The sequence below is a fragment of the Mytilus edulis genome, chromosome 2, assembly GCF_963676685.1.
Source record: "Mytilus edulis chromosome 2, xbMytEdul2.2, whole genome shotgun sequence".
Classification (NCBI taxonomy): Eukaryota; Metazoa; Mollusca; class Bivalvia; order Mytilida; family Mytilidae; genus Mytilus; species Mytilus edulis.
Genome location: NC_092345.1, coordinates 86,374,728 through 86,400,809, shown reverse-complemented (window position 1 = coordinate 86,400,809; position 26,082 = coordinate 86,374,728). Strand labels below are relative to the sequence as shown.

Sequence of the window (26,082 nt, the reverse complement as noted above, 5' to 3'; positions counted from 1 at the left end):
TTGTTAGAAAGGAGGAAAAAGAGAGTGTTTAAAAGTTATGAGTGTCAATTTAAGTTTTTTTCCTAACTGTGTATTGTTACCTATGATATTGAGAACAATAAATCTGCATAATGACAATAATATTTTTGTTTAAATGAGATACACCCTTTCGAGCTAATACCTTTAAGATGTATCTTATACATATAGCCATTTATCAAATTTATGCTTATCTGATGAGCAATGTGTTTTAAATAGATAAGAGCTTGTATGTTAACCAAATTGTATAACTCATTTGATAAATATTAGTCTCTAATTCAGTGACAAAAACAAAACAAAATCAGCAGGCAAGAAATGTGAATCTTTAATTTACCATTGATTTTTATGTAGATATTTGGTAGCTGTTGGAGTAGAAAAGGGTGAAATACTTCTGTATTCATGGAAACCATCAGATAACCAAGGTGACTGGACACTGATAACAAAACTAGATCAACAGTATCCTTTGATTGGACAAAACTAACACAGCAGAAATATAGGGATGGATCAAGGGGGCTCCTAACTTCCAAGTTGGAAATTCCAACCATATATCCCCATTCAAAAGCATTGATTGTTTTAAAAAAAGGGGGTTCAACCTACAGGGAATTGCTCTTTTTACAATTTTAGATGTGAAAGACTTTTTTATGATAAATTTATTCTTGAAAATTACAAGAAAGTATAGCATTGTCTTTAAAATTATTTTGCTTTGCATGCTTATAAAATTGCCATGCAAGAGTTTAATGAAATTCTCATACCAGATATTTTGAGCAGTCTTTAGATTAATTTTTTTCAGATTGCTTATAAATGGCCATAAATTTGATAATTTGATTATTTGCTTTTAGTAGTTTTCTACAATCATATTTGTATATGATGATTTTAACACCCTTCAAGTACTCCATTTATTTCTTGTTCATTTATTATGTAAAAGTCTGAAGTAGTTTTTAAAAAATCAACATTAACTGCAAAATGAATGTTCATATGAAATATTTAACATGAGTTTAATACATGTTGTGCCAGTGCAGTGTTATCCTTAACTTCTCCTCAGATTATCTCACCATTTGACAGTAAAGAAGCTCCGATTCAGGCCTGTGTTAGACAATAAGACAATACAGTTAGCTAGCTGTAGTGCTGATCACAGTGTTAAAATTTTCAAGATATGTCTGTAATCATAATTTAAGTTAACAAAATAAAAAATTGAAATGATTATTTTCTAGTAATGTTGTACATTTAGATAACTCTTTACATTGAAATTTGTAATTATTGTTTGTATGTTAACAATATGATATCAAAAGAGGTTATTATCTAGTTTTCAGACAATATCTTTAAAGTGCTTTGGGCAGTTTTCATTAAACTAAGGTGACTGATTTATTGTCGAGCCTGCAACTTTTGTTGCAGAAAGCTCGACATAGGGATAGTGATCCGGCGGCGGCGGCGTTAGCTCACTTCTTAAAAGCTTTATATTTTAGAAGGTGGAAGACCTGGATGCTTCATACTTTGTATATAGATGCTTCATGTTAGGAAGTTTCCGTCAGTCACATGTCCAATGTCCTTGACCTCATTTTCATGGTTCAGTGACCACTTGAAAAAAAAGTTCAAATTTTTTGTAATGTTGAATTCTCTCTTATGGTGTAACACCACTAATTCAGGCCCTGCCAGAAAGCACATACCAGAAAGTAGTACATATTTAATACAAAATAGTTCCTACGCATGGACATAACTTTCAAAATGATTAGAATATTTTATTAATTTTGGTATCAAATGAAAGCTGCATGACTGGTAATCAATCATTGCAGAACAATTTTTGACTGATAAATTTGAAAAATAAAAAAATGGCATGAAATTTAAAAAGGAGGGTACATTTTGCCTTTTTGTCAGATCGGAAGTACCTGTTTTGGTACATCTGAAGTTCCGGGAACCAGTTCTTTCTTATATGCCATGTAAGGTATGTTGATTTTTTCAGTACAGGACACCAGAAGGTGTTGCTTTGACATGCAATGATTGTCACTTTAATGAACTTAAGATAAAAGAGCTGTGACCACTCGAAATTGAGGAATTTAACATAGAAAGCAATGGGGCCATTAATTAGTGGTGTACTTCCTATTACAGAGAATCACCAGAAATCCAATTTTTAGAAGTTGTACCTATTCCAATGAAAATAAGTCCAATTTGATGTTAGTAATCATGTTTAATAATCTTTTTTTGGTCAACCGTCCTGCTTATTGAAAATTTAAGCTCTTAAATTAGCATACTCAGGTATGTTAGTCTTTTATGGTCATACAGCATGCATGCAGTTAAGACTTGACTCCAAGTTCTTATTTTTGCATTTTTCTGATTGAAATCAATAAAACAAGTATTTTATGACTTGTATATGGAACAAAATAGCTCTTGGTCAAAATAATCTTATGATTTTTCAAGTTTTTTTGTTTTTCTTATGGTAGCCTTTTACAATCAAGGCAAATAGTACATACTCATATAAGAATTCTAAAATCTCACTGTACATGCAATTTTGAACCAGTTTAGCAAGTTATCTAGCTGAGGGATATATAAATTGCTCTTATTAATCTATGTTTTACCACAGAATTATGGTATATACAAAAAAAAGCCCTTTTCCAGTTTCAAGAAAAAAGGGGGGATAATTTCTCATTTATGTCTTAAGTTTAAACTGATATATTTTTATTTAATGAAGAACCTCTGATAAAAATATGACTATTAGTAAGCACATAGCTTTCCTAATAGAAATGAATAAATAAAACAATAATATTGAGAACTAGAGGCTCTTAAGAGCCTGTGTCGCTCACCTTGGTCTATGTGCATATTAAACAAAGGACACAGATGGATTCATGACAAAATTGTGTTTTGCTGATAGTGATGTGTTTGTAGATCTTACTTTACTGAACATTCTTGGTACTTAGAATTTTCTCTATCTATAATAAACTTGGACCTTTAGATACAGTGAAAAATATTTTGTAAAAATTTACAAAAATTTACCAAATTAGTGAAAATTGTTAAAAATTGAATAAAATGGGCAACAACTCCTTAAGGGATCAACTGACGATTTTGGTCATGTTGACTTATTTCTAGATCTTATTTAGCTGAACATTATTGCTGTTTACAAGTTATCTCTATCTATAACAATATTCAAGATAATAACCAAAAACAGCAAAACTTCCTTAAAATTACCAATTCAGGGGCAGCAACCCAACAACAGGTTATCCGATTTATCTGAAAATTTCAAGGCAGATAGATCTTGACCTGTTACACAATTTTACCCCTTGTCAGATTTGCTCTAAATGCTTTGGTTTTTGAGTTATAAGCCCAAAACTGCATTTTACCCCTATGTTCTATTTTTAGCCATGGCGGCCATCTGGGATGGTTGGCCGGGTCACCGGACACATTTTTTAAACAAGATACCCCAATGATGATTTTGGTCAAGTTTGGTGTAGTTTGGTCAAGTAGTTTCAGAGGAGAAGATGTAAAAGATTACTAAGATTTACGAAAAATGGTTAAAAATTGACTATTAAGGGCAATAACTCCTAAAGAGGTCAACTGACCATTTCGGTCATGTTGACTTATTTGTAAATCTTTTTTTGCTGAACATTATTGCTGTTTACAGTTTATCTCTATCTATGATAATATTCAAGATAATAACCAAAAACAGCAAAATTTCATTAAAATTACTTATTCTGGGGCAGCAACCCAAAACCGGGTTGTCCAATTCATCTGAAAATTTCAGGACAGGTAGATCTTGACCTGATAAACAAATTTACCTCATGTCAGATTTACTCTAAATGCTTTGGTTTTTGAGTTATAAGCCAAAAACTGCATTTTACCCAAAGTTCTATTTTTAGCCATGGCGGCCATCTTGATTGGATGGCTGGGTCACTGGACACATTTTTCAAACTACATACCCCAAAGATGGTTTTGGCCAAGTTTGGATTGATTTGGCCAAGTAGTTTCAGAGGAGAAGATGTAAAAGATTACTAAGATTTACGAAAAATGGTTAAAAATTGACTATTAAGGGCAATAACTCCTAAAAAGGTCAACTGACCATTTCGGTCATGTTGACTTATTTGTAAATCTTTTTTTGCTGAACATTATTGCTGTTTACAGTTTATCTCTATCTATAATAATATTCAAGATAATAACCAAAAACAGCAAAATTTCATTAAAATTACTTATTCTGGGGCAGCAACCCAAAACCGAGTTGTCCAATTCATCTGAAAATTTCAGGGCAGGTAGATCTTGACCTGATAAACAAATTTACCTCATGTCAGATTTACTCTAAATGCTTTGGTTTTTGAGTTATAAGCCAAAAACTGCATTTTACCCAAGGTTCTATTTTTAGCCATGGCGGCCATCTTGATTGGATGGCTGGGTCACTGGACATATTTTTCAAACTACATACCCCAAAGATGATTGTGGCCAAGTTTGGATTGATTTGGCCAAGTAGTTTCAGAGGAGAAGATTTTTGTAAAAGATTACTAAGATTTACGAAAAATGGTTAAAAATTGACTATAAAGGGCAATAACTCCTAAAGGGGTCAACTGACCATTTCGGTCATGTTGACTTATTTGTAAATATTACTTTGCTGAACATTATTGCTGTTTACAGTTTATCTCTAACTATAATAATATTCAAGATAATAACCCAAAACAGCAAAATTTCCTTAAAATTACTAATTCAGGGGCAGCAACCCAACAACAGGTTATCCGATTTATCTGAAAATTTCAGGGCAGATAGATCTTGACCTGTTACACAAGTTTACCCCTTGTCAGATTTGCTCTAAATGCTTTGGTTTTTGAGTTATAAGCCAAAAACTGCATTTTACCCCTATGTTCTATTTTTAGCCATGGCGGCCATCTTGGATGGTTGGCCGGGTCACCGGACACATTTTTTGAACTAGATACCCCAATGATGATTTTGGCCAAGTTTGGTGTAATTTGGCCCAGTAGTTTCAGAGGAGAAGATTTTTGTAAAAGTTAACGACGCCGGACGACGACGGACGACAGACGACGGACGACGGACGCCAAGTGATGGGAAAAGCTCACTTGGCCCTTTGGGCCAGGTGAGCTAATAAAAAAGGTATATTGGCCAATGGTAATATCCGTATGCAGTTTTCTTTGAATAACCCATATGTTACTACCAGTCCAATTTGAGCTTAAAATTTATAAAATAGTATTTGGACTAAAGCTTTATATGTTTTTTATTGCTTGAAATAGATCATAGAATGAAATAAAGTAATGCTCAAGTCAATATAGCAAGTTTGGTTCTGTTATAGGTGTAACACCACTAATTCAGGCCCGGCCAGAAAGCACATACCAGAAAGTAGTACATATTTAACACAAAATAGTTCCTACGGATGGACATAACTTTCAAAATATTTAGAATATTTTATTAATTTTGGTATCAAATGAAAGCTGCATGACTGGTAATCATTGCAGAACAATTTTTGACTGATAAATTTGAAAAATAAAAAAATGGCATGAAATTTAAAAAGGAGGGTACATTTTGCCTTTTTGTCAGATCGGAAGTACCTGTTTTGGTACATCTGAAGTTCCGGGAACCAGTTCTTTCTTATATGCCATGTAAGGTATGTTGATTTTTTCAGTACAGGACACCAGAAGGTGTTGCTTTGACATGCAATGATTGTCACTTTATTTGAACTTAAGATAAAAGAGCTGTGACCACTCGAAATTGAGGAATTTAACATAGAAAGCAATGGGGCCATTAATTAGTGGTGTACTTCCTTATTATAAGTAATAGGATATCTATATTTGATATGTGCGTACCTTGCAAGGTCCTCATGTCTGTCAGACAGTTTTCACTTGACCTCGACCTCATTTCATGGATCAGTGAACAAGGTTAAGTTTTGGTGGTCAAGTCCATATCTCAGATACTATAAGCAATAGGGCTAGTATATTCGGTGTATGGAAGGACTGTAAGGTGTACATGTCCAACTGGCAGGTGTCATCTGACCTTGACCTCATTTTTATGGTTCAGTGGTTATAGTTAAATTTTTGTGTTTTGGTCTGTTTTTCTCATACCATATGCAATAGGTCTACTATATTTGTTGTATGGAATGATTTTAAGTGTACATGTCTAGCAGGCAGATGTCATGTGACCTTGACCTCATTTTCATGGTTCAGTGGTCAAAGTTAAGTTTTTGAGTTTTGGTCTTTTTATCTAATACTATATGCCATAGGTCAACTATATTTGGTGTATGGAAATATTTTATGATCTTTATGTCAGTCAAGCAGGTTTTATTTAACCGTGACCTCATTTTCACGGTTCATTGCACAGTGTTAAGTTTTTGTGTTTTGGTCAATTTTTCTTAAACTATAAGTAATGTGTCAACTATATATGTTGTATAGAAGCATTGTTAGCTGTACCTGTCTGCCTGGCATGGTTCATCTGACCTGGACCTCTTTTTCAAGGTTCATTGGTCTTTGTTTAGTTATCTTGGTTAATGTTAAGTTTATGTGACAGTTGTAATAAAGCTTAGCTTTATATTTAGGACTATCAACATAATATCAATGATTAGTATAGAAGGTGAGACATTTCAGCGTGTGCACTCTTGTATCTATTAAGATATTAACCTTCCTTTAGTTTTTCATAAATTTTCAATATGAAATTGAGAAGTTATTGAACTTTATTCTTTGAAAGCAGGATGGAAGTATCATGTGCTCATGGTGCAGCTGTTTATTGTATATTGCCAAGTCCGGCATTAATACACTATAAAACAGAACACTGGATCCAATACCTTTATGATAAATATTTTTAATAAAACCAACAAAAAGTTCAATACATATATTGGGGGTATCATTTAAAATTACAAGCGTCCTTTATAACAAAATCTGGTAGATTAATGGAGGATAACACAAATGGTAAAACAATTGTGAGACGACAGTGTGGAGTGATAAAGTAATAAGGGCTCTAACCTTGAATAAATTCAAATGCATAAAAATTGATGGTTGAAATATTTAATATTCTCATCAGGTCAAAGTGCTCAACAATTTGAATCTGAGTCTATTAATAGCCTTTGGTACCATTTAAAGTGGGACTAACAATAATCTTTAGTTAAGTATACCAATAAACAAACAAAATGAAACGTCTGTCATCACAATGGTTTCATTGGTGTTACTTTGTATCTAGTTGCAAGATCCTTCTGGAATATGAAAAAAAAACTTATATTCCAATAGTTTATACTTTTTATGATTATTCACATAAATACAAGTATTTGTTATTTTTTACTTGTATCTTTTTCATTTTCTGTTGTGTGGATCCATTTGTGATATGTCCTATTGAGTATTTTTCATTGAAACAATTACTGTGCTTATCAGGGGGCTTTGTGGTAATAGTTTACCAAATTGCAGTTTGAATTTTTCTCCCACAAACTGATCAAGTGGTTAAATATTTTAACATATTGCTTTTAATGTTAAAGGTTGTTAGTGCTGTGAAATAATAAAAAGTAGTTCTTACCATCCAGCTCCAGTTAGGTGACTTCCTTATCATGAATTTCAAACAAAATAATGACTTACTATAATATGAGTCTCTGATTTAGAAGGTCTAACTTTTATCTCTCTTAGGTTGGAAAATGCAATAAAACCCATTACAAAAAACACTTTTCTATTTGCAATTTAATCAGTTCAATGTATAATTGTTTCATCGATTAATCAAATAGATTTTCAAACTTTGGAATTTGACTCTGGTGGTACAATTACAAAAGGACTGATTCTACTATTGGTAAAGAAGTTAAACAAAACTCTGATAGGCATAGAAGTCATATCATGCTACACTTGCATAGTGAGATTTGATGATTAAACAAAGCAAGAATAGTTCAAATCAGAATATGTAAAACTGAAGAGTTTTTTTATTGTCTTGTTTGAACAATCTACTTACACTTATTCTAATTTGAGCTGGGTGATATGGTATGCCTCCTAACTTGTCACACAAAGCTTGATGGTGTTTTTCTGGGTCACCAGCTACTAAAACAGGATCTTGGTCAGCCTATAATTACATATTATACATTATATATTTTCCTCTTTATAGATGTTTTTTTTCTTAACATGGACGAAGTTGCAAAGGCCAGGTGTGTTGTTTTCCTGTCAATGTTAAAAAAATTGTTAAAGTTTGTGTTGTTTATGATAACATAAAAATAAGAATATTTTGTATTGGCACATCTAATTTCTTTGGAGATTATTTAGACCTGCCCCTGAGTTATGAAACTTTTGCAAAGTTTTCATTTTTTGAAAGTTTTTGATTTTATCAGTTTGAGATGAACCACTAAAGGTAAGTAAATGATATTTAATACAGAGTTGTTTAAGCATTGGCATGTCTCATTTCCATGCAGAATATTTGGCTGTGCACATCAGACATGTCACTGTTAAGATATACTATGAGACTTATTTACCGGTTCCTGGTTTCTGCAACTATCCATTAATGACTGCATTCTCTCAGTGAATCCTTCAGCAAAATTGTCTGGATCGATTGCTATAAAACACTGACCCTGCAAATAATGACAAAATTAACAAAGTACATCAATTTGGGGGAGGGGGATATTCATGGGACAACAAATCAGACTTGGTAACGGTGAAAATTCCTTTTTCAATCCTGATCAACTTTGAGAATATCAAGTCGTTAAAGTGTAAAGCCAAAATAATATGGATTTAATTTTCAATTTTGAAATGTATTAAAACATTCGAACCTGATAAGAATACCTTTACATACAGAAGGGTTATTCTAATAATAATTCTGAAATAGTTCCTGACTCAATAAACTAGAGGCTCTAAAGAGCCTGTGTCGCTCACCTTGGTCTATGTAAATATTAAACAAAGGAAGCAGATGGATTCATGACAAAATTGTGTTTTGGTGATGGTGATGTGTTTGTACATCTTACTTTACTAAACAGTCTTGCTGCTTACAATTATCTCTATCTATAATGAACTTGGCCCAGTAGTTTCAGGAGAAAATGTTAATAAAAATTTACAAATTTTATGAAAATTGTTAATAATTGACTAGAAAAGGACAATAACTCCTTAGGGGGTCAATTGACCATTTCGGTCATGTTGACTTATTTGTAAATCTTACTTTGCTGAACATTATTGCTGTTTACAGTTTATCTCTATCTATAATAATATTCAAGATAATAACCAAAAACAGCAAAATTTCCTTAAAATACCTATTCAGGGGCAGCAACCCAACAACGGGTTGTCTGATTCATCTGAAAATTTCAGGGCAGATAGATCTTGACCTGATAAACAATTTTATCCTGGCAGATTTGCTCTAAATGCTTTGGTTTTTGAGTTATAAGCCAAAAACTGCATTTTACCCCTATGTTCTATTTTTAGCTGTGACGGCCATCTTGATTTGATGGCCGGGTCACCGGACACATTTTTTTAAATTATATACCCCAAATATGATTGTGGCCAAGTTTGGATTAATTTGGCCTAGTAGTTTCAGAGGAGAAGATTTCTGTCAAAGATAACTAAGATTTACGAAAAATGGTTAGAAATTGACTATAAAGGGCAATAACTCCTAAAGGGGTCAACTGACCATTTCAGTCAAGTTGACTTATTTGTAAATCTTACTTTGCTGAACATTATTGCTGTTTACAGTTTATCTATATCTATAGTGATATTCAAGATAATAACCAAAAACAGCAAAATTTCCTTAAAATTACTGATTCAGGGGCAGTAACCCAATAACGGGTTGTGTGATTCATCTGAAAATTTCAGGGCAGATAGATCCTGACCTGATAAACAATTTTACTCTGTCCTGATAAACAATTTTACTTGTGTCAGATTTGCTCTAAATGCTTTGGTTTTTGAGTTATAAGCCAAAAACTGCATTTTACCCCAATGTTCTATTTTTAGCTGTGGCTGCCATCTTGATTTGATGGCCGTGTCACCGGACACATTTTTTAAAATAGACACCCCCAACATGATTGTGGCCAAGTTTGGATTAATTTGTCCCAGCAGTTTCAGTGGAGAAGATTTTTGTAAAAGATAACTAAGATTTACGAAAAATGGTTAAAAATGGACTAAAAAGGGCAATAACTCCTAAAGGGGTCAACTGACCATTTCGGTCATGTTGACTTATTTGTAAATCTTAGAGAATAGAGTGAGTGGTGTACTGAAATTTGGAAGTCTCTAAACTGTTGATTCCAATGGGTTTTAGCGCTCTGAGTTGGAGGATCCAATAATCCTCTCTTTTGCTCCTAAGGACGTCTGACGTGTTGTCATTAGGATCGTTCCAGAGGACTTCGATGATTTCGAAAGACATATGGTGGATGTTGTGTCCTGTCTGGTTGAAATGTTTACCAGTAGGTTCCGTTGACTTATTTTTGACATATCGGAGATGTTCGCCGAGTCGAGCTTTGAAAAGACGTTTGCTTTTGCCAACATATTGTTGTTTGCAAGACTTGCATGTAATCATGTAAATGATATTTGGTGTGTTGCAGTCACCAATATAGTTTTTTCTATATTTGCGTCCTGTGAATGTGCTTGTGAAAGACCTTCGGAAATTAATCCAAGGGCAATAGCTACATTTTTCGTTGCTGCATTTGGTCAACTTATTTAGTGTACTGATACCAGATGTCCCCGGTGTGATTGGCGGATATTGGAAAGCCGCTCTAACTAGAATGTCTTTGAGGTTTTTATTTCTTTTGTAGGCAAAGAGCGGTTGTTCACTAAAAATCTGTTTGGTTGTTTCTTTTATATGCAACAATGGCCAAGTAGTGTCAATAATCTCTCTTAGATTAGGACTGGCTTTTGTATAGCTCAACACTAGTTGACACTACTGCCGGTTAACACAACCGCCGCAAGACATCACGGACGGTTGACACAACCGCCGAGTTTCACAACCGGCGTTTAACATAACCGCCGGTTATCTGAACAACCGGTAACAAAACCGCCTGTTTTACTACACCGCCGGTTAAAACAACCGCCGGTATGTACTTGATCACCCTAGTAATGGACAAATGGATCAGTCCGAACCGCCGGTTGTCAACCGTCGATGGAAAAGTATATAAGGAATCCAAAAACACAAGTAACCATTCAGCCTCTGAAGAAGGTCCTTGAAGGACCGAAACCGGCCAGGCTTATTATCATCAGGCGCTATTGTCTAGTAGTAACGGCATATATTTTCCCATATTTTATATTATTTGTAAATCTTACTTTGCTGAACATTATTGCTGTTTACAGTTTATCTCTATCTATAATAATATTCAAGATAATAACCAAAAACAGCAAAATTTCCTTAAAATTATCAATTCAGGGGCAGCAACCCAACAACGGGTTGTTCGATTCATCTGAAATTTTTTAGGGCAGATAGATCTTGACCTGATAAACAATTTTACCCCTTGTCAGATTTGCTCTAAATGCTTTGGTTTTTGAGTTATAAGCCAAAAACCCCATTTTACCCCATATGTTCTATTTTTAGCCATGGCGGCCATTTTGGTTGGTTGGCCGGGTCACGCCACACATTTTTAAAACTAGATACCCAAATGATGATTGTGGCCAAGTTTGGATTAATTTGTCCCAGTAGTTTCAGAGGAGAAGATTTTTGTAAAAGATAACTAAGATTTACGAAAAATGGTTAAAAATGGACTAAAAAGGGCAATAACTCTTAAAGGGGTCAACTGACCATTTGGGTCACGTTGACTTATTTGTAAATCTTATTTTGCTGAACATTATTGCTGTTTACAGTTTATCTCTACCTATAATCATATTCAAGATAATAACCAAAAACAGCAAAATTTCCATAAAATTATCAATTCAGAGGCAGCAACCCAAAAACGGGTAGTCCGATTCATCTGAAAATTTCAGGGCAGATAGATCTTGACCTGATAAACAGTTTTACCCCCATGTCAGATTTGCTCTTAATGCTTTGGTTTTTAAGTTATAAGCCAAAAACTGCATTTTACCCATATGTTCTATTTTTAGCCATGGCAGCCATCTTGGTTGGTTGGCCGGGTCACGCCACACATTTTTTAAACTAGATACCCCAATGATGATTGTGGCCAAGTTTGGATTAATTTGGCCCAGTAGTTTCAGAGGAGGAGATTTTTTTAAAAGTTAACGACGACGGACGACGACGGACGCCGGACGCAAAGTGATGGGAAAAGCTCACTTGGCCCTTTGGGCCAGGTGAGCTAAAAACCTACATAGTCTGCTGGTCTATCATGTGTCCGTGCAGGTCTGTGAGTTAGCCCAAATGCACCACCGCTTAGGACCCCACATAACACTTCTACCATCATAGCTAAGCCATAACCTTTGTATCCACCTGCCCATCAAATTATAAAAAGTTGTATATTACAATGTCTTAAACCCTAGACATCACCAAATACAAAATGTATCTGTACATGTAAATTATGTAAACCACTGACTGAATGTGGTTGTTTGGAATGAACACAAGGTTTCCTTCACAAAGGATACCGAGAATTTTACCGAAAAATACAACACAGATATTGAAAATTAAATTTGTACAAAGTAAAACTTGAAGCAAAAGCAACATTTATCTCTGAAACAAAACTAGGAGTGAAATAGTTTATCCGGAATGGTACGCATTTTCTGCTCCACGAGTTGCACCCGTCGTGTTACTCATACAAGTTAGTATACTGTGTTAAGTCGCATTCGGTAAAGTCACAATCAAGGAAAAGAGAACGAGATTGTGGTAACGAAAAATTGTCATACGTTCCATAATGGTCTATCTAATCATGATATCGTCCATAAAACTTACGAAATAAAATTGAAAATGGAAATTGGGAGTGTGTCAAACTGACAACCTGACCAAAGAGCAGAAAACAGCCGAAAGCTACTAACGGGTCTTTAACCACAGGGTAGGCACTTTAACACAGCGAGAAAATGCCGCACCCCTGAGGTAGGCTTCAGCTAAAGCATGATTTCCCTTTTACCATTTGGAATCCTTCATGAAATAGCTTCTTTGTTAGCAATAATCCTCTAACGATGAAGTCGTGGTATGAAACTCGGGTAATTTATAGATCATGAAATATCGTATCAATTTGGAAGTCTACATTCCATATGCAGACGTTATGGAAATCTTAGCTATACTGAAGAGGAAAGATCATAATGAGAAAAATTAAATCACAACTTTTCGCGTTAATTTATAGTTCTTAAGTCGGATACTCGTAAATTTCTAGATGTAAGTCAAGATAAAAAAGAAACTTAAACTGTATCTGCATGCGATATCATTTATTTCAAATTTTGTTTCGAGTTTAAGGATAATGTATGAAGTGTGTCTCAAAAGAACAATGGTACAACACAGTTGGTTCCCTTAGGAATGTAGATTTTCTGTCAAAAAACGTTCTTGAAATCATAGGCGGATTTAGGGGGGGGTGGCAGGGGGGGCCAGGCCCCCCCTTTTTGGGAAAAAATTTGGTTGCTTATATAGGGAATCACTGAAGCGTGACTGGAGCGGGCCCCCTCTTAGGTCAGTCAGTGGGCCCCCACTTATGAAAATTTCTGGATCCGCCACTGGAAATGTAACAATAATGATGTTAAAAATAATTCCCTTTATTTTGATGATGTCAATTTTGTAAACTTTTTGTTCGTATCACAATGGTTTTATTTAACAAAGTACGGCTTTTCCTACATAAAACAAAATATTGCATTCGAGTTGGCCATTCTGTTTTATGAAACAAAATTGAACTACTCCTTTCAATCTGTCTTTGCAAGTTTCGAATGATGACTACTAGTGTAAGAAACAGAAAAGTGGAATTTTGCCTAAGAAGATTGACTTAGATTGTATTTTGAAATATTTAGTATCCACATTTGATTTACACCACTCTTATTTAGATCCACAGTAACTCTGAACTCTTTTTTTTATTGCTGATAAAATATACATAATTTGAGGGAAAAGATTTTGTGAACATTTTGAGAGTCCCATCAATAACATATTGTTTGTAAGGACTCATGTGTCATTTTGGTATCAAGTAGAGTCAAGGTAGATCCTAATCTTCATCTTTGGTTGACAGTCTAAAGGAACATAAAACCTTTGATTGTTCAGGATTTCCTCTATTGTAAATTTCGCAGGAGAGTATGGTTTCCAAGTTAATCGTCAACACCTTATTCCTCTATATATCAAGACAAGTTAAATTGGAGGAAGGCAAGTGCTTAACAGTTTAAGCTAATTTAAAATAAATCGTAAAATGCAGAATCATTTGAATACGAATTAGCATTCTGAAAAGCATAACTTACTACTCTCTTCGGTACCACCTAGTGGAGATAATCCTGCCATTGTTTTGAATTGGTATGTTTCCTGTGCAAAAAATAAATAAATTTGAAAGTGCTTTGAAATATATTAATAAGCAATACATTAATTACATATATATCCCGAAAGATGTGTACGTGAAGGATCCACGCTTACAAAACTGTGAAAGAGGTGTCATTAACAAAATTTCGTTTTTTGTATAAACAATTATTTAGACGGTAGTGCTGTATATTTTTTAAAAGTCAATATCACATTAAAACCATTACATGGACTTGTTTACAATGCATTTAACAACCTACTACTTCCAGGGGTGTATAATGATTTTGACTTCCCATGAGGGTCTCACCTGGGCGAAAAAATTAATCACCATACGAGAATATATAGCGAAAAAAGATAGTTCTTTTACGACATACATCGTAGATGCAAACTATTTACACCCACAGAGCAACAACTTGCATGTTCATTTACATCAACAAATGGACAGCTTACATTTCAGTTTAAACCAATAAAGCAACAACTTAACTGTCCGTTTCCATCAACAAAACATCAAATTACATGTCAATCATCACCAATAAAGCAATAACTTACATGTTCATTTACAGCAACTGAGTAACAACATACATGTCCATAGTCACCAACAAAGCAACACTTAAGATGGCCATTAACATCAACAGAGTAACAACTTACATGTCCAAAGTCACAAACAAAGCAACACTTAAATAAAGGCAACAGTAGTATACCGATGTTCGAAATTTGTAAATCGATTGAGGAATAACCAAATCCGGGTTTCAAACTAAAACTGAGGGAAACACATCAAATATAAGAGGAGAACGACACAATAGAAATGCATGATACGGAAACGAACTATAATATAACAATGGCTATTTTCCTGACTTCTTACAGGACATTTTAAGAAAAAAATGGAGGGTTGAACCTGATTTTGTGGCTAGCCAAACCGCCAGCTTTTATGGCAATGTTAAATATAACATTAAAATGACAACATTACATAGCAGGACTACAATACAAATAAATAGGAGAACACACAGGACAGAGAAACACACACACAAAAAATAGTTATAAAATACATGGACATTAACATCGACAGAGTAACCACTTGCATGTCTATAGTTACTAACAAAGCAACACTTAACATGGACATTTACATCAACAGAATAACAATTTACATGTTCATGTACATCAACAGAGTAACAACGTACATGTCCATAGTCACCAATAAAGCAACAACTTAAATGTCCATTTACACCAACAGAGTAACAACTAACATGTCCATTTACACAAATAAAGAAAACACTTGCATGTTCATTTACACAAACAAATAACAACGTGCAAGTCCATAAACACTAATAAAGCAAAAAATAACAAGTCCATTTACATAAAAAAAAAACAATAACTTACATGTCCTTCTACATCAACTGCCCAGCCTGTAGGAAGTGGTTGATCTCGTCTACCTTTTAGTTCACACTATAATTGAAAAAACAATAAAATTTCTCTCTTTGTGTATGTATGCTCGTTTGCCTATTTTAGTCAAGATTAGTCTATCTGATTATGTAAATTTTTAGAAAATATGCATTTGTTCTATGTTTGCACATATTGCAGTCTAGATTACAGATTTTAGCTGTTATTCTAAAAAAGTAGCAAAGATGTGCCATACTTTTAAAGTCATTCAGAGTTTTGTATGAACTTAAAATTATAATCTCAGATAACTATAGGGCAACCTATTTGTTCTGCTCCATGAGAGACTTAATACAAGATCTGGCAGTTCAAGCGTAGTTTCTATACTTTGGCAGATGACTGTTAAATTATCCCTGATCGATTATTGCATAAATTTTTACCTTTCCCATTGCTACTGCTGTAGTAGCCATATCTAGAACAAAACTATCACCGTTTTGTGCTGGTGCACCAAGACTTAAGGGATTTGTACCTAATACTTTCTGTAATAGAAAAATAAATAAAATGGATTATCATATAGGCAGATGTGTGTGTGTGTGTGTTTAAACTTTCAGACTCACCATAGTTGTTTAATTATGTTATATATGTTTACTTGAAACAATCAATGTTTAGCAATATTATTTATTTTATTTCGCCTTATCTTATTTATGAATCATATTTCAGAAAAATGTTATCTCTTCAAAAGATTAGATAGAAAAATCTAAATTAAGAAAACGAAAACTAATATTTAGCATTGCTTTTGTTTTGGTGTTTAGATAAAGCACATAAAGTGTGTTGAAATGCAATGTAACTTACTGACTTAGCTCGTGTTGGGACCAGCATCGGAGAGGTGTTAGTAAAAGCCATACCCTAAATTATAATAAAAAATATAGTTAGAGATAAAGTATCAAACAAAACATTAAACTTTAATGATTATTCATTTCTAATCATCTATGAAGCATTGAATACAAATTTTGTTAGGAAAATTATGTAAGAAGTTACTACCTTAAAGTGGCTGCTGAATAGTTTTTTGTATCTACTGATTATAAATCACTAATTTTTTCGAGGACTTTTTAAAAATACGTGTAGGGTAAGCATATAATTTCAAATTTAGATGCATGTAAAGTCAAAGCGAAACCTTTTTATGAACAAATTGTTCACTTACTATAAGTCCTTGTTCTGTTGCGCGTAAACTGTACCACCCAGCTGTACCAAAATGGTTAGAACCTGCCAAACAGAACAGACCGTTAATAATCATTTGTAAGACAAGGCTATTAAGTATCCCATATTCTTTTAATATATTTTCATTTCATTTCTTACAAATAATAGTACGAGTTGAGCAGGTCAAATTAACTCTATATTATCAGAAACAAAACATTTTATTTTTAAAATCCATTACCCAATTGATTTTGATTGCTGGCTAGAACCAGAGACATATATGTGTATATATGTCTCTGCTAGAACATAAGCCTTTGTCTGAAATCTATTATCCAACCTCGATTTGAGACGTTACCTATGCCGGCTGATTTTGTCAGAGTATTATGATCTTACCTCGACATGAGACGATACCTATACCGGCTGATTTTGCTTTTTGTATTGCCAAGTCCATACAGAATCTAGCTACATAAGGTCCTGAAAGATTTATGCTAAAATCAGTTTCAAATAAATTAAATCAAACGTTTTGTTTGTACATGCGTATGTTTGGGTCCATTTTTACCAAATTTTACAAAGTTTTACCGTGTATTATACAAACTATAATACATGTATTCTACTCTCAATTCAAGCCTCCGTCAAAAATGGATTTTTTTTTATAATTCTTCAGTGAACTAAGCTATTTAAAATTCGAACCCCATAATGTCCGGTTATGTCTTACGGTCACCGAAAGATGATGTGTTGGTTCTTCAAAGTAACGAAAACTAGATTAGTATAGAGTAGTAGTTTCACTTCTGAATTCTCGTCCTGAATATGCATGAAATATTTGCCACTGGACGTTAAGCAACCAACAATCAATCAATCACTTCTGAATATACCGAGGCATTACCATCAGACATGTTCAGTGAATAGTGCCAGACGGTATGACCAGTATGGTGCATTACACATTTGAACATGCTTATTTCTCAGTGTAAATGTATCCGTCGGAATCTAGTAAAATGCACTATTAGAGCAACGACTTGAAAAAAGGCAAAACAAACTGTACATTATTAATCATCTGACTTACGATTGAAATGTTTTGCAAACATAATACATATTGCACGCGAGACCTTTTCTTGTTGGCACTTTTCACACGAAACTTCTATACAATGCAAAATTGTTCCATGTCCATATGTATCCTATGAAGCATATGAACAGTTTACTGTACAAGCTTTAAGTATACTTACCTATTAAATTATTACCGTCTACCAAAGCAGTAGCCGATGTTTCTTTCAGGACACTAGGTTCGAGATCTTCTGTTGATGTCATTCCGGACTTTATTTCATTCATGTATTGTTCTATGAAAATAAAACATCAAGTCCACTTTATGTTTGTTCTTTAATACAATGTACATGATGTATATGGAGCAGAAAACGTTCTTTACTTGCTTACTAGTTCATGTACCACGAATGCTGTCGGGTTAGACTTAATCAGTTCAAAATGACAATAGCATTATGGTAAATTGTAAGACAATGAGTTGTATATATGTATCAGATAAATTTCAGTATAATAAATGCTAGAAAGTATACATATTATCTAACCTAGTTTGTTTAATCCATGGCTGGCGTGTCCTCTACACTCAGCGGATACAATTAGATCAGCAAGAACTGTTCCATGTTTCAGTTTGAGGCCAACAGCTTCCATGGAACGGATGACAAAACTATGAACTTCGTCTTTAGTGACAACAATTGACTCTTCAGTCGCCATCCTGATTACCTGGGTTGTACAAAGGAAGCAATAAATAGATTTATTATTAGGTAGTGTTTATTCGGAGATAAGGTATCAACTAAATTTGAATGCACTAACACGAAGATATGTATCCTAAATACTGACCCGAGTTAAATATTAAAGTTCACTCATGCATTAGGGTCACAGGATAGACATTAGTGAAAAACAAAAAAATGAGAGTGGATGATTGTTTTTTTTTGGTGTTTAACACTACTTTCACAATTACATAAATGTCATTTATTAAAAGGATTCATTTGACGAGAATTTTTCTTTGCAAAATATTGCTACATAAAAAAAAAAAACCATATAAATGGGTACAAAACTTTTGATTTTTTGAAATACTATGGCTTTTCTACCTCAGGAATAGATTTCCTTAGCTGTATTCGGCAAAAATTTCAACTTCGTACTTTATTTGGCCTTTTTAAGTTTTTTTATTCGAGCGTCACTGATGAGTCTTTTGTAGACGAAACGCGCGTCTGGCGTAAAAACAAAATTTAATCTCTGTGTCTATGATGAGTTTATTCATCTATCAACAATTTGTAAGGTATTACGATCTGTACACCATAATCAAAACCATCATCTAAATTGCTCATCTATCAACAAGTTTTATGACATTAAGATGTGTACATCATTATCAAAACCCACAACTGAATCTCTCGTCTATCAACAAGTTGTATGGCGTTCTTCTTCTTCTTCTTCTTCCAATACAGTGCAGTCCTCTAGTTGAGTATTATCGCACTATTGCCCATGCTGGGTTTGACAACAAAGGTGCAAGAAAATATTTACAGGTGCAAGTTAAAAACAGTCTGATGGTGCGATTAATGGATACTGCAGCTCAGTACCCCCTGCTTGAAAGCATCTAGTGAGGTACTGTCCCCCAAAGGTTGTGGGAGGCTGTTCCATATCCTTATGCTGTCTGGGAAGAAGGAATGCCTGTAAGTTGAAGTTCTGGCATACGGTACGAGAAATCGTGTTGTGTGTCCTCTTGCTACGGATGATGTAGTGTGTAGCTCTTGCGTTGGTATTGCTACGAGGCCATTTATTATCCTGTACATCATTACTGCTTTGCAGTTGGCCCTCCTCTCGGCTAGTGGTTGCCACTGTAGAGTTTTAGCATTGATGTTACACTGCTGGTTTGTTGGTAGTTGTTCAATACAAACCGGGCTGATCTTCTTTGCACACTTTCTAATTTCTGTATGTTAAGGTTGGTGAACGGGTCCCAGACTGAGCATGCATACTCAAGCAATGGTCTTACTAGCGTTGTGTAGCATACAGCTTTTGTTTGTTGGGGACAGTGCTGAAGATTTCTTTGGATGAAGGCCCTGGTTGAATTAGCCTTTTTAGCTATACTCTCTATGTGGGTGTTCCAATTAATAGTTTTGTGGATTGTGACGCCTAGATATTTTGCTGAGTCAACCAGTTCTAAATTGTGCCCATGAATGTTGTAGCTTGTTAGATGTGGTTTGCGCTTGTTGGTAACGCGTAGCAGTTGGCATTTGCTGGGATGGAATTCTATTTGCCAATCAGATTCCCATCTGAGCAAGTTGTTCATGTCTTCTTGTGGTAGTTTCGAGTCTGCATCATTTTGGATCCTTCTGTACAGTACGCAGTCATCAGCAAATAGACGGACTGTTGATGACTGAACATAGACTGGTAGGTCGTTGATGAATAGAAGGAACATGAGTGGTCCAAGTACGCTCCCCTGTGGTACCCCTGATTGGACTGGTGCAGTGTGAGATGTTTTACCATCCACAACGACTCTCTGATTTCTGGAGCTTAGGAAGTCCCTGATCCATTGGAGTGTTGGCCCGCTTATACCATAGTACTCTGCTTTGTACAAAAGTCTCTCGTGAGGGACTTTATCGAATGCCTTGGAAAAATCAAGCAAGATAAGGTCAATTTGTTCACCGAGATCTATGTTTTTAGCCAGGTCCTGTATTGTAAGGATAAGTTGTGACTCGCATGAACGGTTCTTTCTGAATCCATGTTGAGCGTCGTTTAGGATGCCGTGGATATCAAGATGTTTTGCAATACTACTGCATATTATGTGCTCTAGGATCTTGCATGTGACAACAGTCAATGAAACTGGGCGGTAGTTACTGGCACGTGATTTATCTCCTTTCTTTGATTAATTGATGCTTGAAAGAAAGTGGTAAATGTTTCTTTTCTGCTAGGTATGGTGCAAGCTCTTTGAGTAGTCTTGTCGGGATCTCATCTGGACCAGCTGCTTTGTGGATGTTCAAGTTGCTTAGCAGTTTTTGTACGCCATTTTCAGTTACATGTATTCTGTTCATTGTTGGATGTGGACTCTTTGCTTTATTCGGTATAGTTTTGATATCCTCACTGGTGTTGAATACAGATGAAAATTGGTCATTCATAATGTTTGCCTTCTTTTCGCTTTCTGAGTAAGTGAGTCCATCTGCATCTTTGAGAGGCGAAACTCCAACAGATTCGCATTTCTTACTTTTAATAAATCCCCAGAATCTTTTAGGGTTTGCTGATAATTCAGGATTAATGATGTCGTTAATGTAGTCTCTATAAGCCTTCCTACATTCTTTCTGTGTTGCGGCTTTTAATCGATGGTATCTGTCAAAATCAGATTTTCTTTTGGTCTTTCTTGCTTTTTCAAAGCTCCTCTTTTTCTGTCTTGTAAGTTTTTTAATTTTCTGGTTGATCCAGGGTTGATTGAATCTTGAGGATGACATTTTTGATGGTACTGTTTGTTCAAGTATGGTAAGTAAGCTGGTTTTGATAAATTCCCACATTGCAGTTATAGGACTCTTCAGGTTAAATTTCTCCTTAAAGTCTGCATTTAATTTCATAGCCTTTTCAACTTGCTCCTTGGCATCTGCTTTTTTCCAAATAAATATTTTTCTCTTTACAGGTTTGTTGATTTTAGCTGTTATATCAGTGTCGATGTATTCAATGTCATGGTCACCAATGCCTGGTAATGGCTCGCATCGATTCACCAATGAAGGCCGATTTGTTAGAAATAGGTCTAACGTGTGGTTTTTTCTTGTTGGAAAAGTGACTATCTGTTCCAGGTGGTTGTCTTGTACTAGGTCGAGGAAAGTACTGTTTATTCGTATTGGATTTTGATGGTCCGTGATAGATTGTGTTTTCCAGCATATATCTGGTAGATTTATATCACCCCCAAGCCAAACAACTGATGATTTTTTTTTCTTATCAAGTTGTCTACTGTAAGTTTAATTTTCTCCATGTAGTTAATGTCACTACTAGGTGGTCTGTAAATACTACCAATGATGAGCGATTTGTTATTATGAAGTGATATTTTAATAAATATCGACTCAGTGTCATTTTCTATGTCTACAAGCTCACTGATGTAGTCTGATTTTACTGCTACAAGAACTCCCCCATAGTCATCCCATCTATCCTTCCTGTATACAGTGTACCCGTCAGGGAAGATCTCAGAGCTACTGATGTCATTACGTAGCCAAGTCTCTGTTCCTATCAGTATATTTGGATTTGCTGAGTCTAATAAGTTGCAAAGTTCTTCTTTTTTGTTTTTAATACTCTGGAAGTTGACAACTAGTATTTTTGTGTTCTTTGGTTTTTGGTAGTTGTTCCTATCTGTTTTATTTGTTTTTATTGGAGACGAAGCGTATACTGGTGGACCTGGACTGGCGGTTACATTTGAGTCAGATAAATGTTCAAAACTGTTTGATGTGTTCACCATAAAGGACTCATATAAGCTGGATGAAAAATTAGGCATGCCAAAGGTGACGCAGTGCCATGAAATATTTGAGCTTGCTAGAGCATTATACACAGGAGTTGACATGTGCATGCATTCTGCATGGTACCATTTGCTGCAATCATCGCATGCTACTCCTCTGTCCTTCCAAGTAACTGCTCTGTAACAGACCTGACAAGGGTATTTTGGAGCCCTGGGACCAGGGTTTAATTCTATATCAGAAGAATTTGATAGAAGTAGGAGACTAAGGTACAGGAGTGTGTGTTGACCTGGATGTTTTACAAGTCTGATGTTCCTTGGTTTCCGACTATTTATCAGGAATTTAATGCTGATTTTAAGGGTTTCAGTTTCATTTATTCTATTCTCAGGTGTTACATGTTCCTCAAGACTATTTTTATAAACTATGCAAAGCAGAAAAACTAACAAGGTCAACGATCTTATGTACAAAGGGTACATCTTATGTATGCGTTACAAAGTAAACATCAAAATCAAAACCACCATTTGAATATGTCATCTATCAACAAAGTTTCTGACATTCCAATGTGTACATCATAATCCAAACCAGCATCATGGGTCATATATCAACCAGTTGTATGGCATTACTATGAGTACATCATCAAACTCATCATCTAAATTGGTCTTTTATCAACAAGTTATATGGCATTACAATGTGTACATCAAAATCAAAACCACCATATAAATGGGTCATCTGTCAACATAGTTTTCTGACATTACTATGTGTACATCATAATCAAAATCACCTTCTGAATTGGTTATCTAATGTCTTAAGACAATGACGAAGATGCTAAGAACGTTATAACATTACACAACTGCAAAAAATTTGCGGTCGTATAAAAGGTATACAGGTCACAAATCCATTTTCATCACGAATCATCTGTAAATTATATGTTACCAATGTCTTCAAAATGATTTACATCGTCAGCAAAATGTTACCACAATACTATGTTCTAACTGAATCATCTGGTCATACTATGGCTTCTCCTTGTAACAAACCGTAGTATGTTGGGTAGTAAAAATAGTCGGTATATATATCACCTATCAACGCGTTTTATGGTATGAAATCATAATCATAGTCATCATCTGATTGAGTCATCTGTCAACAAGCTCTATAGCATCACGATGTAGACATCATAACCAAAACAAACATATGAATGGGTCACCTGTAAACAAGTTGTAAGGCATAACAATGCGGACATCATAACCAAAAGCTCCACATCGATGGTTCATCTTTCAACTGGTTGTAGGGCATAACGATGTTAACATCATAGCAAATACAACCATATGCATGGGTAATCTTTCAACTAGTTGTAGGGCATAACGGTTATATACATAACTCAACTAGTTATCGGACACTACGATGCGGACATAAAAACCAAAACAACCATATAAATGGTCATCTGACAACTGGCTGTTGGGCATAACGATGTGGACTTCAAAACTAAAACAACCATATAAATTGGTCATCTGACAACTGGTTGTACGGCATCCCGATGTGGCTATCATACCAAAAACAACCATATAAATGGGTCATGTAACAACTGGTTGTAAAGTATAACGAAGTGGAAATCATAATCAAAACCACCATATGCATGGGTCATCGGTCAGCTTGTTGTATGGCATTACCATGTGAACATCATAATCAAAATTACCATATAGTGGGTCATCTGTAAACAAGCTGTATGGCATAACAATGTAGACATCTTAACCAAAACAACCATATAAATGGATCATCACTCAACTAGTTGTAGGGCATATCGATCTGGACATCATAACCAAAACAACCATATAGATGGGTCATCAGTCAACTAGTTGTAGGACATTACGATGTGGACAGCATAACAAAGACAACTATTTAAAATGGTCATCTGTCAACTAGTTGTAGGACATTGTGATGTGATCATTTTAATTAAAACTACCATATAAATGGGTCATCACTCAACTAGTTGTATGGCATTACGATGTGGACATCATAACCAAATAAACTCCTTATAGATACCAGGATTAAAATTTTATATAAACACCAGACACACGTTTCGTCTACAAAAGACTCATCAGTGACGCTCGAATAAAAAAAAAAAGTTTAATAGGCCAAATAAAGTACGAATTTGAAGAGCATTGAGGACCAAAAATCCCTTAAAGTTTTGCTAAATACAGCTAAGGTAATCTATTCCTGAGGTAGAAAAGCCTTAGTTTTTTTTCAAAAATTCAAAGTTTTGTTAACAGTTAATCCAATTATGATCATATCAATGATAACAAATTTACCAAAAAAATGAATCATCTGTAAACAAGTTGTGTGGCCTACGATCTGGACATCATAATCAAAATCACCATATAAATGGGTCATCCGTCAACTAATATTTAATTGAAGGGCAATAAAATTATATAAATGGGTCATCACTCAACTAGTTGTAGGGTATAACGATTTGGACAACTTAATCAAAATCTTCATCTGAATGAGTCATCAATCAACAAGTGGTATGGCATTTTGATGTGTACCAGGTACCTCATAATCAAGACCATCATATAAATGTGTCATCAGCTAACTGGCTGTAGGACATAACGATGTGGACATCATAATCAAGACCACCATATAAATGTGTCATCAGCTAACTGGCTGTAGGACATAACGATGTGGACATCATAATCAAGACCATCATATAAATGTGTCATCAGCTAACTGGCTGTAGGGCATAACGATGTGGACATCATAATCAAGACCATCATATAAATGTGTCATCAGCTAACTGGCTGTAGGACATAACGATGTGGACATCATAATCAAGACCACCATATAAATGTGTCATCAGCTAACTGGCTGTAGGGCATAACGATGTGGACATCATAATCAAGACCATCATATAAATGTGTCATCAGCTAACTGGCTGTAGGACATAACGATGTGGACATCATAATCAAGACCATCATATAAATGTGTCATCAGCTAACTGGCTGTAGGACATAACGATGTGGACATCATAATCAAGACCACCATATAAATGTGTCATCAGCTAACTGGCTGTAGGACATAACGATGTGGACATCATAATCAAGACCACCATATAAATGTGTCATCAGCTAACTGGCTGTAGAACATAACGATGTGGACATCATAATCAAGACCACCATATAAATGTGTCATCAGCTAACTGGCTGTAGGACATAACGATGTGGACATCATAATCAAGACCACCATATAAATGTGTCATCAGCTAACTGGCTGTAGGACATAACGATGTGGACATCATAATCAAGACCACCATATAAATGTGTCATCAGCTAACTGGCTGTAGAACATAACGATGTGGACATCATAATCAAGACCACCATATAAATGTGTCATCAGCTAACTGGCTGTAGAACATAACGATGTGGACATCATAATCAAGACCACCATATAAATGTGTCATCAGCTAACTGGCTGTAGAACATAACGATGTGGACATCATAATCAAGACCACCATATAAATGTGTCATCAGCTAACTGGCTGTAGAACATAACGATGTGGACATCATAATCAAGACCACCATATAAATGTGTCATCAGCTAACTGGCTGCAGAACATAACGATGTGGACATCATAATCAAGACCACCATATAAATGTGTCATCAGCTAACTGGCTGTAGAACATAACGATGTGGACATCATAATCAAGACCACCATATAAATGTGTCATCAGCAAACTGGCTGTAGGACATAACGATGTGGACATCATAATTAAAACCACCATATAAATTGGTC

At 34.9% G+C, this 26,082-nt stretch overlaps 2 protein-coding genes and 1 pseudogene across 2 annotated transcripts in view; 1 reads left to right on the top strand and 2 right to left on the bottom strand.

Annotated features, from left to right (window-relative positions):
* The window catches only part of LOC139513257 (elongator complex protein 2-like), a 34,043-nt gene extending 32,825 nt beyond the window's left edge, over nt 1–1,218 (top strand). The window contains exons 19-20 of the mRNA XM_071301590.1: nt 367–471; nt 1,058–1,218. Coding sequence (XP_071157691.1) covers nt 367–471; nt 1,058–1,178 — 226 coding nt within the window. The 3' untranslated portion in view covers nt 1,179–1,218. The remainder of the gene's footprint in view (nt 1–366; nt 472–1,057) is intronic.
* Nucleotides 1,219–6,759: 5,541 nt separating this feature from the next.
* On the bottom strand, nt 6,760–18,669 carry LOC139513242 (uncharacterized oxidoreductase YjmC-like). Its single transcript, XM_071301571.1, has 12 exons — nt 18,423–18,669; nt 18,069–18,179; nt 17,242–17,322; nt 16,856–16,917; nt 16,507–16,560; nt 16,095–16,193; nt 15,658–15,723; nt 14,229–14,289; nt 12,176–12,294; nt 8,423–8,518; nt 7,912–8,019; nt 6,760–7,177 (listed from the first exon to the last, which is right to left on the bottom strand). The coding sequence occupies exons 1-12, from the start codon at nt 18,586–18,588 to the stop codon at nt 7,130–7,132; spliced, it is 1,071 nt and encodes a 356-aa protein (XP_071157672.1). The 5' UTR covers nt 18,589–18,669; the 3' UTR covers nt 6,760–7,129.
* Nucleotides 18,670–20,720: 2,051 nt separating this feature from the next.
* Nucleotides 20,721–22,777, bottom strand: LOC139511058 (uncharacterized; annotated as a pseudogene).
* Nucleotides 22,778–26,082: the final 3,305 nt, after the last annotated feature.

Bases quoted from the DNA above. Each gene is read 5' to 3' on its own strand.
- LOC139513242 (XM_071301571.1), bottom strand. From the start codon at position 18,588: ATGGCGACTGAAGAGTCAATTGTTGTCACTAAAGACGAAGTTCATAGT. The intron at 17,323-18,068 runs GTAAGTATACTT...TAAATCTTTCAG, and splicing joins AGACGGTAATAATTTAATAG to GACCTTATGTAGCTAGATTC. The intron at 16,561-16,855 runs GTAAGTGAACAA...ATTATAATTTAG, and splicing joins CAACAGAACAAGGACTTATA to GGTATGGCTTTTACTAACAC.